At 42.6% G+C, this 17528-nt stretch overlaps 1 protein-coding gene across 1 annotated transcript; it reads right to left on the bottom strand.

Annotated features, from left to right (window-relative positions):
• Positions 1–341: 341 nt before the first annotated feature.
• Positions 342–17528, bottom strand: LOC110496696 (endoribonuclease ZC3H12A). The gene is made up of 6 exons (XM_021572729.3): positions 17409–17528; positions 11723–12313; positions 8412–8551; positions 3600–3834; positions 2949–3049; positions 342–2762 (listed from the first exon to the last, which is right to left on the bottom strand). The coding sequence occupies exons 2-6, from the start codon at positions 12262–12264 to the stop codon at positions 1687–1689; spliced, it is 2094 nt and encodes a 697-aa protein (XP_021428404.3). The 5' UTR covers positions 12265–12313; positions 17409–17528; the 3' UTR covers positions 342–1686.

Here is a 17528-nt window from a genome sequence, read left to right as displayed (position 1 = left end):
TGTTGTGGTCCTATCAAAAAATAATTAGGCAGGATTCCATCCAAGTGGTGTTGTAGAGCGTTGTCAATGTAACAGTATAACTTTATACCGTCCCCTCGCCCATACCTGGGCGCGAACCAGGGACCCTCTGCACACATCAACAACAGTCACCCACGAAGCATCGTAGTGTTTGTTAAGATCGCAATCAGAGTAAGCGCTGCAAAATACCTTCAAATGTCAATCGCTCTAGAACGCACCTCGGGTTGAATCCCGGCATTACTATAGTTATAAAAACAAGGCGATTTCCTATATTCTGTATATTGTGAGAATCCATATGTCAAAAACAGCATCGATTCACAAACCTTTAAATATATTTAGGTTTTTATTTAAAATGTTTGCATAAAACACTGAAATTATTAATTGACTGTATCCCATAGCACAATTCCATGTACACTGAAGAAACGAAGAAACAAAAGCTCACAGCAGGGAACTAAAACCTGTCACAAATCAACGATCTGGAATTATACACTGTTCTCTCATTGCTGCACACAAGTCGATTTTTTTTAAAAATTTTATTTATTAGACAGTGGCAAATCACAACGTCTTTCTACTCTTCTACTTCTGACAGTAAATATTAGCATTTTATTTTTAGACTTTAGATATAGTCGTGTATGTTTTTTGTACTACTTAAAATGCATTTTTTATCATTAAAAAGAAATGCATAGGTTGTTCTGCTCAGAACATTACAACTGGAATCTGCATAAGGTGAAACAGCACCACTGTTATTGTTGTTGTTTTGTTGAAGAAAGGAGGAGAGGAACGTCTGGAAAACACAACTCATATTCTGCCGATTCTATGTCTGGGGGGGGGGGGGGACTGTGTTGGTTGTTTGAAGTAAAATCTTTGTTGTTGTAAGGTCTCAAAGGGACGTGGCTGTGTAGCCAAGTATGAATTCCAGCTTTAATGTTATTCAAAAAAACAAGACCCATAGGGCATCTACTTCACTAGCGTACTAGCTAGATAGTTAGCTGTGACCTACCATAATGGCACACAGTGCCAATAAAACTCTTTATGCCATAACTCATCTTGATACATAGACCTCAGAACACATCAATACATATGTAAATGCATACATCGATTTTTTTTCTTCCTATGGTGTTATTTGACTGTTCGTTTGTTTATGTGTAACTCTGTGTTGTTGTTTTTGTCGAACTGCTTTGCTTTATCTTGGCCAGGTTGCAGTTGTAAATGAGAACTTGATCTCAATTGGCCTACCTGGTTAAATAAAGGTATTCTCAACTGGCCTACCTGGTTAAATAAAGGTGTTTCTCAACTGGCCTACCTGGTTAAATAAAGGTGAAATAAAAAAATTAAAACACTGTAAGAATATTGTTTCTCAAATACATGACATTTTCCCATCAAATACATTCAAGAGTCTAGAAATAATATTTTTTTCTCCCCAAAAGATGCAATTTGCATCAACAATCCATTGCCTCAGGTTCCACGCTATCAGAAGCGCTATAAGCAACATAGTTCCTGAAACACGTGGCAAGAACACATTGAGCAGAGCACATACAGTAGGAAGATCAATGCACATACAGTAGGAAGATCTTTACAATAGCTTGCAGTTTTTTTTTTTTACAAGAGATACTTTCAATTGAAAGAAACTAAAATTCCAGTCCCCACCATACCAGAGCAACGAGCCAATCACAGGCCCGGAGACTGCAGGATGAGGATCTCAGCAGCCAATCTCTGTGGGTCCATGAGCTGGGGAAACATGTCCATGACCTTGTCCACCAGACGGCCGTTAAAGATAGCCAGCAGCTTCTTCCTGACCTCCTCTCTCTCCCTGCTCTCCCCGTGGGGGTGGGGCTGTGTCTGAGGGAGGAGCCAGTGTCTCTGCTTCTCCATTTGAGCAGTGCTATGGAGAGTCTGAGGATAAGTCCCGAACGGATCGGACCAGTAGGTCTGCTGTGGAGGTTGGGCCCTGTTCTCCTGTTGGAAGTCATTGGGATACCTGTACTGATGCTCCCCAACTGGATATATCGGTGCCCCATAGCTGAGGTAATAGGTGGGGCTGTAGGTTATCTTGCCTGGGTGGTAGGTGCTGGCTGGGCCCATGCTGTGATGTGGGCTGTGGGTGTTGTTGTGGGTGCTGGCTGGGCCCCTGCTGCGATGTTGTTGGTATCCTGTGCTGGGGCCCAGTAAAGGCTGAGGAGGATGAGAGCTGCAGCTAGAAGGCAGGTTGCTAGGCAGGGAATAGATTTGTTGTCTCATACTAGGGGGGGACAGGCAGTTCCTAAACCCAGCATTCCCATAACGGTCACAGTGGTCCCTGGAGGGGTCAGACACCTGGCTCTCGAAGGAGCCAAGACCAGAATCTAGTCGCTCCTGAGAGCCACTGGGCAGGGCCGAGTCCAGGTCTGTCGGGGATTGAGAGCCACTGGGCATGGCCAAGTCCAGATTGGTCAAGTGTCGGTTGGTCTTGTCCTTCTTAGTTGGGGACCTCTGGCTGGACAGATGGCTTCCCTTGATCAGAAGCACATTCTCACTGATGTGGCCTTTCTTCAGGGAGCCATTCCTATGTTCTAGAGGCAGTTTCTGAGCCGTCCCCTCCTCCAGAGAAAGGCCATAGGCAGGTCCAGCACCTGCAGTGGGGTGTTTTTGTTCTGATAAAGATAGCTTGGCCTTCTTCCGCAGCTCGTCAGCCAGAGAGCAACGGGATTGGTTGGCTCGTTCCGGGTGGTAGAATTTACACTTCATCCCATAAGTGCATTTCCTGCCTAGATTCATGAAATGTAAACAATAGTTCATTAGTACCATTGAGTTTCAGCACATACAGTACAGTACATTTATTACATCCATTACAGTATTGGTGTCAGTTTGTCAATAATTATTTGACAAACCTCCCCCCCCCCCCCATATGTAAGGTCAACCACAGGATGACCCTAGTAGAGATATGATCTCACCATAAGGGCACGGCTGTTTCCGTGGCAAATGAGGAACCTTCCGTAGAAAGTTCTCCAGGGTGGGACCATGACGACCCAGAGGGTCATCAGGGGGCATGAACCTGAGATAATGGGGGGAGTAGAGTTTAGATTCCCACTACACTGTGGCTAATGTACACTGAACAACAATGCATCATTTGCATACCTCAATTGTGCAGTTATACAGATTTATAAGTATAAAATATTTACAAATTATACAACCAAGCAATGGGCGGCAGGGTAGCCTAGTGGTTAGAGCATTGGACTAGTAACTGGAAGGTTGCAAGTTCAAACCCCCGAGCTGACAAGGTACAAATCTGTCGTTCTGTCCCTGAACAGACAGTTAACCCACTGTCATAGGCTGTCATTGTAAATAAGAATTTATTCTTAACTGACTTGCCTCGTTAAATAAAGGTAAAATAAAAAAAAATGGCTTATTCATGAGATTTGTAGAACTGTAACCATATACCTGTATATTAGCTATTATTTAAAACATGAGTTATTTGTCTACTGTAACCAACTATTAGTTAAAACATGTTATTTGTCTACTGCAACCACCTATTAGGTAAAACATTAATTTATTTGTCCACTGTGTGTATTTCAAGGTTAATAGTAAGCTACCACAAGACTTACTTGTCATTGACGAAGGAGTACATGAGTAGCCTCTCCTCAATGAAGCGCTTCCAGTCCTGTCTCTCGCCCTGAAGGTCACGGTAGGTGTCGTTGGACACGATGATGCCGGCGGTCTCATGCGCCAGCTTGACGATGAAGCGATCATCATAGCAGACCACACGTTTGCCCGCTACACGCCGCGAAGGGGTGAAGACCACGATCTTCTTCCTCTCCAGCTCACGCAAAATGTGTTGATCTTTAGAAACAGAGAAAAATACTTAAATTAGATCATTGATGATTAACTCATTGAATGGTTAAGTATTATTTAAGAGATGAATCATGCATTAACCACCCCTAATCCTGGTCTGTATGTAAACAGATTGTTTCCAGGAAACAGATTTCACAACTTGTTTAGCACACTTTACTTTATCGCTCACATTCTACCTCTCACATTCTACCTCTCACATTCTACCGCTCACATTCTACCGCTCACATTCTACCGCTCACATTCTACCGCTCACATTCTACCGCTCACATTCTACCGCTCACATTCTACCTCTCACATTCTACCTCTCACATTCTACCTCTCACATTCTACCTCTCACATTCTACCTCTCACATTCTACCTCTCACATTCTACCTCTCACATTCTACCTCTCACATTCTACCTCTCACATTCTACCTCTCACATTCTACCTCTCACATTCTACCTCTCACATTCTACCTCTCACATTCTACCTCTCACATTCTACCTCTCACATTCTACCTCTCACATTCTACCGCTCACATTCTACCGCTCACATTCTACCGCTCACATTCTACCGCTCACATTCTACCGCTCACATTCTACCGCTCACATTCTACCGCTCACATTCTACCGCTCACATTCTACCGCTCACATTCTACCTCTCACATTCTACCTCTCACATTCTACCTCTCACATTCTACCTCTCACATTCTACCTCTCACATTCTACCTCTCACATTCTACCTCTCACATTCTACCTCTCACATTCTACCTCTCACATTCTACCTCTCACATTCTACCTCTCACATTCTACCTCTCACATTCTACCTCTCACATTCTACCTCTCACATTCTACCTCTCACATTCTACCTCTCACATTCTACCTCTCACATTCTACCTCTCACATTCTACCTCTCACATTCTACCTCTCACATTCTACCTCTCACATTCTACCTCTCACATTGTCATATTTTGTTGCCAAACTTTTTAAGATACTCTGATAGCGAGCAGGGTATAGCGTGTAGGCTCAAAGTTGATATGATATTTGGCACACATGAATAAAGTTGATATGATATTTGGCACACATGAATAAAGTTGATATGATATTTGGCACACATGAATAAAGTTGGATAAAGTTTAATTAAGGAGCTTCAGATAAAGAAGAATGTGTTAAATATGAGGTTAACTAAATTAAAAACTCTATCCATCATATTAACGTTGAGCCTACAGGCTCTAACCAGCTCTTGGCAATGGATAAGGCATGAGCCACATGTACTTCAAGGTCTTCACGGATCCACCTGTACCCAAATACGCAAGACCCGACCCGGGAAGCGAGTGAGTCCGGATCGATGATTCTAAATAATGTCACGGGTCGTATCTGATATGATTTTCATGGGTCTCTGGTATGTGTAATTTTAACTGACTTATCCGGAAGGGCCCATACAGATCCGAAAGCAATAGAGAGAGAAATGGTATAAATCATGCTGCTGCTCTTTGCTTTTCACAGGAGTGGCTTGTTGTTGGCCAATCATAAGTCATCAAAGCGGCAATAAGCTACAGTCATAGAGCCTCCATGTGGGGCAAAAGTTAGAAGATATCTAATCAATGGAAGACGGAATTAAAATTCCGGAATTAAAAGTTAAAGGAGGAACAGGCTACAACGACCAAGAGCCAACAGGTAGGCTGTTACTTCATATTGAATGGAATGGAATAGAATGGAGTTGCAACTGTGTAGGATGAGAAAGCGAATGCTTCCTCAATTAGCCTTGCTAGCTAGCTCAACTAGCTTCTCCCAGTTTGATGCAGTCAAGACCGGTACTACGTAATCATATCGGATGATACAGAACCTAGCTATGGTAGATATTAGCCTACTATAATGCGAGTCGACTTGGTTGGTTGCTGCTTCTCGTCTCTCCCTCCCTCCTCCCTGTTCCCATTTCACTTGCTGACACTCACAGTAGCCCATACACACAGCACTGCCAGAGGCTCTCTACCTCCTCTTACACTCACAGTAGCCCATACACACAGCACTGCCAGAGGCTCTCTACCTCCTCTTACACTCACAGTAGCCCATACACACAGCACTGCCAGAGGCTCTACCTCCTCTTACACTCACAGTAGCCCATACACACAGCACTGCCAGGGGCTCTCTACCTCCTCTTATTCTCACAGTAGCCCATACACACAGCACTGCCAGGGGCTCTCTACCTCCTCTTACACTCACAGTAGCCCATACACACTGCCAGGGGCTCCCTACCTCCTCTTATACCCACAGTAGCCCATACACACTGCCAGGGGCTCCCTACCTCCTCTTATACCCACAGTAGCCCATACACACTGCCAGGGGCTCCCTACCTCCTCTTATACCCACAGTAGCCCATACACACAGCACTGCCAGAGGCTCTCTACCTCCTCTTATACCCACAGTCCTATACACACTGCCAGGGGCTCTCTACCTCCTCTTATACCCACAGTAGCCCATACACACAGCACTGCCAGAAGCTCTCTACCTCCTCTTATACCCACAGTAGCCTATACACACTGCCAGGGGCTCCCTACCTCCTCTTATACCCACAGTAGCCCATACACACAGCACTGCCAGAGGCTCTCTACCTCCTCTTATACCCACAGTAGCCTATACACACTGCCAGAGGCTCTCTACCTCCTCTTATACCCACAGTAGCCTATACACACAGCACTGCCAGAGGCTCTCTACCTCCTCTTATACCCACAGTAGCCTATACACACTGCCAGGGGCTCCCTACCTCCTCTTATACCCACAGTAGCCTATACACACAGCACTGCCAGAGGCTCTCTACCTCCTCTTATACCCACAGTAGCCTATACACACAGCACTGCCAGAGGCTCTCTACCTCCTCTTACACTCACAGTAGCCCATACACACTGCCAGAGGCTCCCTACCTCCTCTTATACCCACAGTAGCCTATACACACTGCCAGGGGCTCCCTACCTCCTCTTATACCCACAGTAGCCCATACACACTGCCAGGGGCTCCCTACCTCCTCTTATACTCACAGTAGCCCATACACACAGCACTGCCAGAGGCTCTCTACCTCCTCTTACACTCACAGTAGCCCATACACACTGCCAGAGGCTCTCTACCTCCTCTCCCTCGCGCTTTTAGTAGCTTATAAAATGACTTGTCTGCTTCCCTCACTCTAATCGGGTCTGAATCCGATCAGGTCTATACAGAACGGGTGTAGTTATCATCGGGCCCGTTTGGAATTGGTCTCTATATTTACAAAAAAACATGTATATGCATATCGGGTCCAGATGGGGATAACCCCAGGCCCATTTAGGAATGGGTACAACTCTTTGGACCAGTGAAGGCCTCTAATTGACAGTAACTAGGTCAGCCATGCTCACCATGAGAAGACGGTTTTTACATGCTACTGCAGGAAGTGATAAATGCGCTGATAAAAGTCCCTAGTTTAATCAGCTGAATGAGAGAGAGAGACGTAGTGAAACAGAAATATCAGTGTTGGGTTTTCCCCTCCTGCTCTCCACTGCTGTCACTTCCCAGAGTTGTGGAGTTGCATCACTTTGATCACTGATCTGATCTCAAGTTCTGCAACTGGAAAAAGCCAAACCAAGTCCATATGCCAAACGGTTTCCTGCTCACACATGTTCAAAGAGACACGCTCTCTACTCAAACATTGTGCTTGTATGCATATTTCCTGAAGTCAACATATCACATAGCGTATTATATATTAGAAACTAGGTGATTCGAGCCCTGAATGCTGATTGGCTGAAAGCCATGGGATATCAGACCATATACCACGGGTATGACAAAACATGTATTTTTACTCTTCTAATTACGTTAACCAATTAACCAGTTTATAATAGGGGATTGTGGTATGTGGCCACTATAGAACTCCATGATGCGTCGTGCATAAGAAGAGCCCTAAGTGTGGTATGTTGGCCATTTACCACACCCGTTCAGGTGTTATTGCTTAAATATACTCTATATATGGGGCAGCAGGGTAGCCTAGTGGTTAGAGCGTTGGACTAGTAACCGGAAGGTTGCAAGTTCAAATCCCCGAGCTGACAAGGTCTGTCGTTCTGCCCCTGAACAGGCAGTTAACCCACTGTTCCTAGGCAGTCGTTGAAAATAAGAATTTGTTCTTAACTGACTTGCCTCGTTAAATAAAGGTACAAAAAAAAAAAAACATCTCTGATTAAAATAACATTTTAATGTTCCATTGTGTCTAAAAAACAAATGTCTGCCCAACTTTGTTGAATCAACATTGTTTCCACGTCAATTCAACAAAATAATTTATGTGAGGATGTTGAATCGACATGGAAAACTGATCAAATTTGCAAAAAAGTCATCTTTTTTTTATTTTACCCAAATCCAATGACATGGTGACATTTTTTTTAGTTGATTTCACGATAAATTCACGTTAGTTGACGACTCAACCAAATCAAAACTAAAGGTTGAAATGATGTCTGTGCCCAGTGGGATGGCTTGAGGAGGAAACTGTATTCAATACAATGAGGGCGGAGATACAGACGAGGAAGTAGACATCGGGCCCCGTGCCTGGCAGTGTATTCCCGACATCTTACCTGTGATGAGGACATCTGGTCTAGGCTGCTCCTTCCTCCATGAGGGAACAAACACAGTGATGTCCGTATGACCTCTGTCCAGGAAGAAGTTTACCGCCAGCTGGATTCCCAGGCAGGAAAACATTTCCTTGTTCCCGTGGCTACAACAGAACGGCAATAGAAATAAATATTGTTTAACAAGCAAGCCACTCACTCCATTCCTTACACACTTCCTTGATTCCGATGCTACAACAGAAAGGCAATAGAAATAAATATTGTTGAGCAAGCAAGCCAATCCCATTCATAATGACTTACCTGTGTGGTAAGGGTAAGGAAAAATAACCTCCTACGCTGACTCATTGGCTTGTGTCCCAATTGGCACCCTATGGGCCCTAGTCAAAAGAAGTGCACTTTATAGGGAGAAGGTGCCATTTGGAACGCAGCCTGTACCTCAAGAGCTATATCAATAGACACATTTGGAGAGGGAGGGCCCGCGATTACTACAACAGTTATTTTTCATTTGAAAGCACTTGGCTACATGTACACACAATATCACAGGCATTTGCAATGCAAATGTTTTAGCTGTGTATACACAAATCAAACGGTCCCTGTTCTCACAGTAGACCACCTACCAACTAGCTCCAGTAGGACTATTACTAGAATCTAGACCAGCGATAATCAACTAGATTCAACTGAGTGGATGGTCAGGGGGATGGAACATAATTACAAATCATTTGTGGGCTGCGAATTGACTGCAAGAAGCCCAAACAGATATAATATTTGACTAAAACATAAAAATTCAAACCTTGCTTACATTTGAATACGATCATATATCTCTCTATTATGTGTGGGAATACTTCGGGACACATTTCCAAAATTAAAATCACTTGGAGCTAATTAGCTGATGTATGTCCAGTAGGGCAGGCAGGGCATAAAATGCAGTCAGGTCTGTTCCTGTTGCACTGTGCACTGATTTGCATGCTCAAATTTGCATGTCAGAGCAATGAGGGAGAGACATGCCTGTACGAATGTTGTATCAAAGTGGGCAGAAGGCCAAAGGAGACAGAGGAGCAGCAGAAGGGGGAGTGATGGGGGTGTGGGAGAAAAGGTTAACTCTCCCCCAGGCTAACAGTGACACCTGACTGAGTGGCTGGTGGAGTGTTGAAACAATAGACATAAAAGCAGGGCTGAAACAGTGTTACCATTCCTGACTTCTAGCTAGATCCTAATTATGAGGGGTAAGGGCTGGAGTTTATATAGAGAAGTAATTATGAGGGGTAAGGGTAGGAGTAAATCTAGAGAAGTAATTATGAGGGGTAAGGGTAGGAGTAAATCTAGAGAAGTAATTATGAGGGGTAAGGGCTGGTTTATGTAGAGAAGTAATTATGAGGGGTAAGGGCTGGTTTATGTAGAGAAGTAATTATGAGGGGTAAGGGCTGGTTTATCTAGAGACGTAATTATGAGGGGTAAGGGCTGGTTTATGTAGAGAAGTAATTATGAGGGGTAAGGGCTGGTTTATGTAGATAAGTAATTATGAGGGGTAAGGGCTGGTCTATGTAGAGAAGTAATTATGAGGGCTAAGGGCTGGTTTATGTAGAGAAGTAATTATGAGGGGTAAGGGCTGGTCTATGTAGAGAAGTAATTATGAGGGGTAAGGGCTGGTTTATCTAGAGAAGTAATTATGAGGGGTAAGGGCTGGTTTATCTAGAGACGTAATTATGAGGGGTTAGGGCTGGTTTATTTAGAGAAGTAATTATGAGGGGTAAGGGCTGGTTTATCTAGATAAGTAATTATGAGGGGTAAGGGCTGGTTTATGTAGAGAAGTAATTATGAGGGGTAAGGGCTGGTTTATGTAGAGAAGTAATTATGAGGGGTAAGGGCTGGTTTATGTAGAGACGTAATTATGAGGGGCAAGGGCTGGTTTATGTAGAGAAGTAATTATGAGGGGTAAGGGCTGGTTTATGTAGAGAAGTAATTATGAGGGGTAAGGGCTGGTTTATGTAGAGAAGTAATTATGAGGGGCAAGGGCTGGTTTATGTAGAGAAGTAATTATGAGGGGCAAGGGCTGGTTTATCTAGAGACGTAATTATGAGGGGTAATGGCTGGTTTATCTAGAGAAGTAATTATGAGGGGTAAGGGCTGGTCTATCTAGAGACGTAATTTTGAGGGGCAAGGGCTGGTTTATCTAGAGATGTAATTATGAGGGGTAATGGCTGGTTTATCTAGAGAAGTAATTATGAGGGGCAAGGGCTGGTTTATCTAGAGACATAATTATGAGGGGTAAGGGCTGGTTTATGTAGAGAAGTAATTATGAGGGGTAAGGGCTGGTTTATGTAGAGAAGTAATTATGAGGGGTAAGGGCTGGTTTATGTAGAGAAGTAATTATGAGGGGCAAGGGCTGGTTTATGTAGAGAAGTAATTATGAGGGGCAAGGGCTGGTTTATCTAGAGACGTAATTATGAGGGGTAATGGCTGGTTTATCTAGAGAAGTAATTATGAGGGGTAAGGGCTGGTTTATGTAGAGAAGTAATTATGAGGGGTAAGGGCTGGTCTATCTAGAGACGTAATTATGAGGGGCAAGGGCTGGTTTATGTAGAGAAGTAATTATGAGGGGTAAGGGCTGGTTTATCTAGAGAAGTAATTATGAGGGGTAAGGGCTGGTTTATCTAGAGAAGTAATTATGAGGGGTAAGGGCTGGTTTATCTAGAGAAGTATGGGTAGGAGTTTAGCGCAATAAGGAAATGATCTGTTCTTGAAGACCGTGAATTCTTCTGGCACAGCACCTTCTTTACAGGCTTTCTGCCAAACCACAAGCTCCTAGAAACGCTTAACTACAACTACTGGAGAGAGATATGATGAAGGCTGGTCTAACCTGTATCTACCCTTTTCCCATGAACATAATCTGTTTTATTACATTTTTATTTAACTAGGCAAATCAGTTAAGAACTAATTCTTATTTACAATGACGGGCTACCCCGGCCAAACACAAACGACGCTGGGTCAATTGTGCGCCGCCACATGGGACTCCCAATCACGGGCGGTTGCGATACAGCCATGAAATCGAACCAGGGTCTGTAGTGACACCTCTAGCACTGAGATTCAGTACCGTAGACCCCTGCGCCACTCTAGAGCCCGTTAAAGGCAGTATGCCTTTTATATCAATACTAAATTATTTCTGGGTAACAATTAAGTACCTTACTGTGATAGTTTTCCATTAAAATGGACACACATATTTATTGATAACTATTTCTCAACCAACAATGTTGCTAGCAATGTCTGGGAGTGGTGAGTGGGGAGGGGGAAACTTAAAACTAGTGAAACTCTGTGCTCACCTCATAGCCACGTTGCTCCCATCGATCACTATGGGTCTCAGGGCATCACCCTCCTCACTGGGTACATCGCCCCGGCTGGGTGGAGGGGTGAGGGGCAGGTTACTGAGGGTCTCCCCTCGGCCCACCAGGATAGACGGGGCTCCCTCCTTCTCCTGCTCCTTCTCAATCCCTTCTAGACTGGCTCCCGTCCGCACCAGCTCCCCCAGAACCCTGTTAGTGTCTGTGTTCAGGCCAAACTTCTGCAACACGGTCCAGACCTGCGCTGGGGAGTAGCCCAGTTTAAGGTAGAAGTCCAGCTGAGCCTCTCCAGGTTCTGTGGAGGTCTTGCCGCTCTCCTCCGGGGCAGAGCAGTGGGTACCACTAGGGTGCATTCTCTCACAGATGGGACAGGGTGGATGATGACTGTGAAGGGCAGGCAGAGTGGACAGCCATCCGACTGTGTCGTGGGGCTCTGTGGGGCTCAGACGGGCTATGTGGGAGAACTCTTTCCATGGTAAGACATCTTTGACCGGGCTCAGCATTGAGATAGCACCAATCTTCATCTCTTTCTCTCTCTCTCTCTTTCTTTCAGGCAGGTCTCATATATGACACCTGTTTAAAAAAAAGATGTCATCATTATTGTGGGTGTGTGAAAAAGGGGCTATTTAAAAGTTTGAGGTCATAATACTAACAAAAAAGAGTTGAAAATAAACACACATCAGCTCTACAGCACATACACCAGTAGACTACAATTCAGCTTGTCATTTAAGTTATCAACACTTCAATAATTGTCTTGCCGTCTGACAATGGATCACATCTTACTTTAGTAGAACAGAACTTTCTGATAACTACTTTACTGGAGGGAAAATGTATTTGTTATGACTGCGATATGTGGTCGTCTCACCCAACTGTAAGTAGCTCTAGATGAGAGCGTCTGCTAAATTCCTCAAATGTAAATGGGATGTTAGTACTGACGTTGAGTGTGCAAAGCTGTCATCAAGGCAAACGGTGGCTTCTTTGAAGAATCTCAAATATAAACTATATTTTGATTTGTGTAACACTTATTTGGTTACTACTTGATTCCATATGTGTTATTTCATAGTTTTGATGTAGAAAATAGTAAAAGTAAAGAAAAACCTGTGAATAAGTAAAATATATATATTTTTTGGAACTCAGTCGGGGTCCCAAATTACTATTGAGAGTAAGAATAGGGCAATTCCAAAATGGCAGCAGAGAGCATGGGGTATCAGCTATGACATGACACACAGACTTTGAAAAAATCTATTTAGCTTATTCAACTAGAGCGAGGTGGATTTACACCCACTAACAGAATTGCAGTAACGTAATTTCATCATTGGTCCCTGATCTGTACTACACAGAAATACATAACTATGGATATTAATGTAATTCTCTTCATGCATTATCCTCCTTTGCATATTTGGGTATTATTCTAGACACTGGCTTTAATTTTAATGAGCTCTGCCCCCAAAAAGACCAAATTTCCTTGGTCCGGACAGTACTAATCATATATATCTATATGTTTCACAAGTTTAGACATCAAAGTACAGCACAGTAAAGCTCTGTAGAGTACAGAACAGTACAGTAGAGTACAGAACAGTAGAGTACAGTACAGTAGAGTACAGTACAGTACAGAACAGTAGAGTAGAGTACAGAACAGTAGAGTACAGTACAGTAGAGTACAGTACAGTACAGAACAGTACAGTACAGTAGAGTACAGAACAGTAGAGTACAGTACAGTACAGAACAGTACAGTAGAGTACAGAACAGTAGAGTACAGTACAGTAGAGTACAGTACAGTAGAGTACAGAACAGTAGAGTACAGTACAGTACAGAACAGTACAGTAGAGTACAGAACAGTAGAGTACAGTACAGTAGAGTACAGTACAGTACAGAACAGTAGAGTAGAGTACAGAACAGTAGAGTACAGTACAGTAGAGTACAGTACAGTACAGAACAGTACAGTACAGTAGAGTACAGAACAGTAGAGTACAGAACAGTAGAGTACAGTACAGTAGAGTACAGTACAGTAGAGTACAGTACAGTAGAGTACAGTACAGTACAGAACAGTAGAGTAGAGTACAGAACAGTAGAGTACAGTACAGTAGAGTACAGTACAGTACAGAACAGTACAGTACAGTAGAGTACAGAACAGTAGAGTACAGAACAGTAGAGTACAGTACAGTACAGAACAGTAGAGTAGAGTACAGAACAGTAGAGTACAGTACAGTAGAGTACAGTACAGTACAGAACAGTAGAGTAGAGTACAGAACAGTAGAGTACAGTACAGTAGAGTACAGTACAGTACAGAACAGTAGAGTAGAGTACAGTAGAGTACAGTACAGTACAGAACAGTACAGTACAGAACAGTAGAGTACAGTACAGTAGAGTACAGTACAGTACAGAACAGTAGAGTAGAGTACAGAACGGTAGAGTACAGTACAGTAGAGTACAGTACAGTAGAGTACAGTAGAGAACAGTACAGTAGTACAGAACAGAACAGAACAGTAGAGTACAGAACAGAACAGTACTGTAGAGTACAGAACAGTATAGTAAAGTAGATTTCCATGTAGAGTACAGTCGAGTTCAGTGTAGAGTACAGTCGAGTACAGTGTAGAGTACAGTAGAGTTCAGTGTAGAGTACAGTAGAGTACAGTGTAGAGTACAGTAGAGTACAGTGTAGAGTACAGTCGAGTACAGTGTAGAGTACAGTAGAGTTCAGTGTAGAGTACAGTCGAGTACAGTGTAGAGTACAGTAGAGTTCAGTGTAGAGTACAGTAGAGTTCAGTGTAGAGTACAGTAGAGTTCAGTGTAGAGTTCAGTGTAGAGTACAGTCGAGTACAGTGTAGAGTACAGTCGAGTACAGTGTAGAGTACAGTGTAGAGTACAGTGTAGAGTACAGTGTAGAGTACAGTGTAGAGTGTAGTAGAGTACAGTGTAGAGTTCAGTGTAGAGTACAGTGTAGAGTACAGCTGAGTACAGTCACGGAATTGCATTTTAAACACTTAATTATTCATAAACAGAACGTAAATCAGTAAAAACACTAACAAAGAGGACCACTAGTTTAACAGCCCTTAGGCCAGGGGTCGCCAATTACATTAATTATTTATTTATTTATTATTTATTCAACTTTATTTAACCAGGTAGGCCAGTTGAGAACACCTTTATTTAACCAGGTAGGCCAGTTGAGAACAAGTTCTCATTTACAACTGCGACCTGGCCAAGATAAAGCAAAGCAGTGCGACACAAACAACACAGAGTTACACATGGAATAAAACAAACATATATATTCAGCCGTGGGACGATTCTTTCTTAAGCAGATGGTCGGGTGCTGTGACATAGATACAAGTATATTGTACACTGAAGAATCCCAAACAGATACAGTATTTGACAAAAACATAATCAATTTAAAACTTGATTATGATCACATATGCCTTTCTATATATATATATATATATATATATATATATATATATATATATATATGGGATTTCCTCAATTAAAATCCCTTTGAGCTAATATCCTAGTGATTTTACAGTTGTTTATGTCCAACAACAAAACATAAAATCAGCCATGCGCCACCTATTGGGGAACCCTTGGACTAGTAACCAGCAGGTAGCCTAGTGGTTAGAGTGTTGGACTAGTAACCAGCAGGTTGTCTAGTGGTTAGAGCGTTGGACTAGTAACCAGCAGGTTGTCTAGTGGTTAGAGCATTGGACTAGTAACCAGCAGGTTGTCTAGTGGTTAGAGCATTGGACTAGTAACCAGCAGGTAGACTAGTGGTTAGAGCATTGGACTAGTAACCAGCAGGTTGTCTAGTGGTTAGAGCGTTGGACTAGTAACCAAAAGGTTTTTTCAATTTGTTCTTAACTGACTTGCCCTGTTAAATAAAAAAATGATCAGGATAATTTTTATTTTATTTAACGAGGCAAGTCAGTTAAGAACAAATTCTTATTTACAATGATGGCCTAGGAACAGTGGGTTAACTGCCTGTTCAGGGGCAGAACGACAGCTTGGGGACTTGCAACCTTTCAGTTACTAGTCCAACGCTCTAACCACTAGGCTACCCTGCCGCCCCGGCAGTTAGTTAGTCTTAATTTGACCACCCTGTTGCAGGAGAACTTTCCTGCAATGTAGGACATTTTACCACTTGTAGTGTATTGGAGATTTAAAAAGGTTTCTGAAGTTTGTAATTTCCACTTTGAAATTTTCGAATTGATTTGTCCTTACGAAAAGTGGATCAACCCCAACAAAAAATGCCCATTAATTACAATCCACATAAAAATTCAAATTTACTGTTGCTGCAGGATTATTTTCCTGCTGTAGCATACTGGCTCAAATTAAGATTCTACATCTGTACCCTTTTTTAACTCTTGATGACAAGTGCTCCTGTCTGTCGGTATCATCGAATGCGACCTAACAGCATGGTCTCATAGACTAGATGTAGCATAGTAAATGTAAATCAGGGACACTCAAATATTATGATATTTTATGTTTGGTATGGTTACATACTGTAAAACAGATGGCTACTTAAGACAAAAGGGTTGGGGTGGATAAGCGGGCGTATAACGCAAACATTTAGCAACCCAAAGGTTGCGCGTTTGAATCTCATCACGGACAACTTTGATATTGTAGCTAAATTGCAACTCTTTAACTACCTGTTAGCTAACCCTACCCATGACCTTAAAGCATCTAATTCCTAAACGTAACCCTAACGTTAGCTAGTATTCGTAACATGTCATACGTTTTCAAAATTATAACGTTTAGAAAATTCGTAACATATTGTAAGTTTTTCAAATTCGTAACATATAATACGAATTGTAATTCGTAGCATATCATACAGAATGGGTGATGGACATCGACAAAATTAATACATACAGTACCATACGAAACCTATCGTATATGCGGTGTCTTGGATTTACATACAGAATAATAAGAAAAGCTCTGAGACAAAAATGTGTATATTGTCTATTATCTATTATATTCCTTTACTCAAGTTACTTTACTGTGACTTTACAGCAGACCTACAGTGCAGAAAATAAAAGTGATATATGTTGTTCATCTTGTGCTATTTAACTAGGCAAGTCAATGACGGTCTAGAAACAGTGGGTTAACTGCCTTGTTCAGGGGCAGAACGACAGCTTGTCAGCTCGGGGACTTGAGCAACCAACCTTTCGGTTAGTGGGCCACCGCTCTAACCACTAGGCTACCTAATAGCGACTAATAGGCTACACTCCTGTTCAATGGATAACATTATTTATTGAGTAGTCATGTGTTTTCCTAACAGGAGATTTAAATGCCTGAGCTTGACCAATATGTTTTTCTGAAAGTGAAACGTCATTTTTCCCCCACCTAAAGTTATGAGGTCCAAAAGGCAACGTACGGTAGGCCTAGGAATGACCCGTTGGTTTACTGCATCAATAGCCTAAATGTATATTGTCGACTACTCGAGTTTTTAAAGGAAATTAATTAAATTGCCGGTGTTCATTCCCAGAAATTTTAGTCGGCGAGATGTTAAATGTAGCCTATGAGTATCAACCCGAGTTATCCTTCTTTGATTTGTTCCGCAATTTAGTCCGTTTCGGAAAACCTTAACATATAGTCTAACTTCCTGAACTTTTGACACCGTAATCAGTCAACACGTTACCAAATAAGAAACAAAGTTAGCCCGTCAAATGTAGTTACTTACCAGTATTTCATAGCCCAACAGTTTCGCGATTGAATGTAATGTTCGTGCTGCTATCCATGTGAAATGTCTCTCTCTCTCTGTGAGCAGTGTCAGTACGGACAGTCCGCCACTCCCCCTATG

This window comes from Oncorhynchus mykiss, chromosome 18 (genome assembly GCF_057628025.1).
Source record: "Oncorhynchus mykiss isolate SJ-2025 chromosome 18, ASM5762802v1, whole genome shotgun sequence".
Classification (NCBI taxonomy): Eukaryota; Metazoa; Chordata; class Actinopteri; order Salmoniformes; family Salmonidae; genus Oncorhynchus; species Oncorhynchus mykiss.
The sequence above is the reverse complement of the archived record's forward strand: the minus strand, read 5'-3'. Positions and strand labels throughout refer to the sequence as shown.

Excerpts from the sequence above, each read along its gene's own strand:
- LOC110496696 (XM_021572729.3), bottom strand. The coding sequence starts at position 12,264 with ATGAAGATTGGTGCTATCTCAATGCTGAGCCCGGTCAAAGATGTCTTA. Across the intron at positions 8,552-11,722 it reads GGGAGCAACGTGGCTATGAG|CCACGGGAACAAGGAAATGT; the intron begins GTGAGCACAGAG and ends GTTCTGTTGTAG. Across the intron at positions 3,835-8,411 it reads ACCAGATGTCCTCATCACAG|ATCAACACATTTTGCGTGAG; the intron begins GTAAGATGTCGG and ends CTGTTTCTAAAG.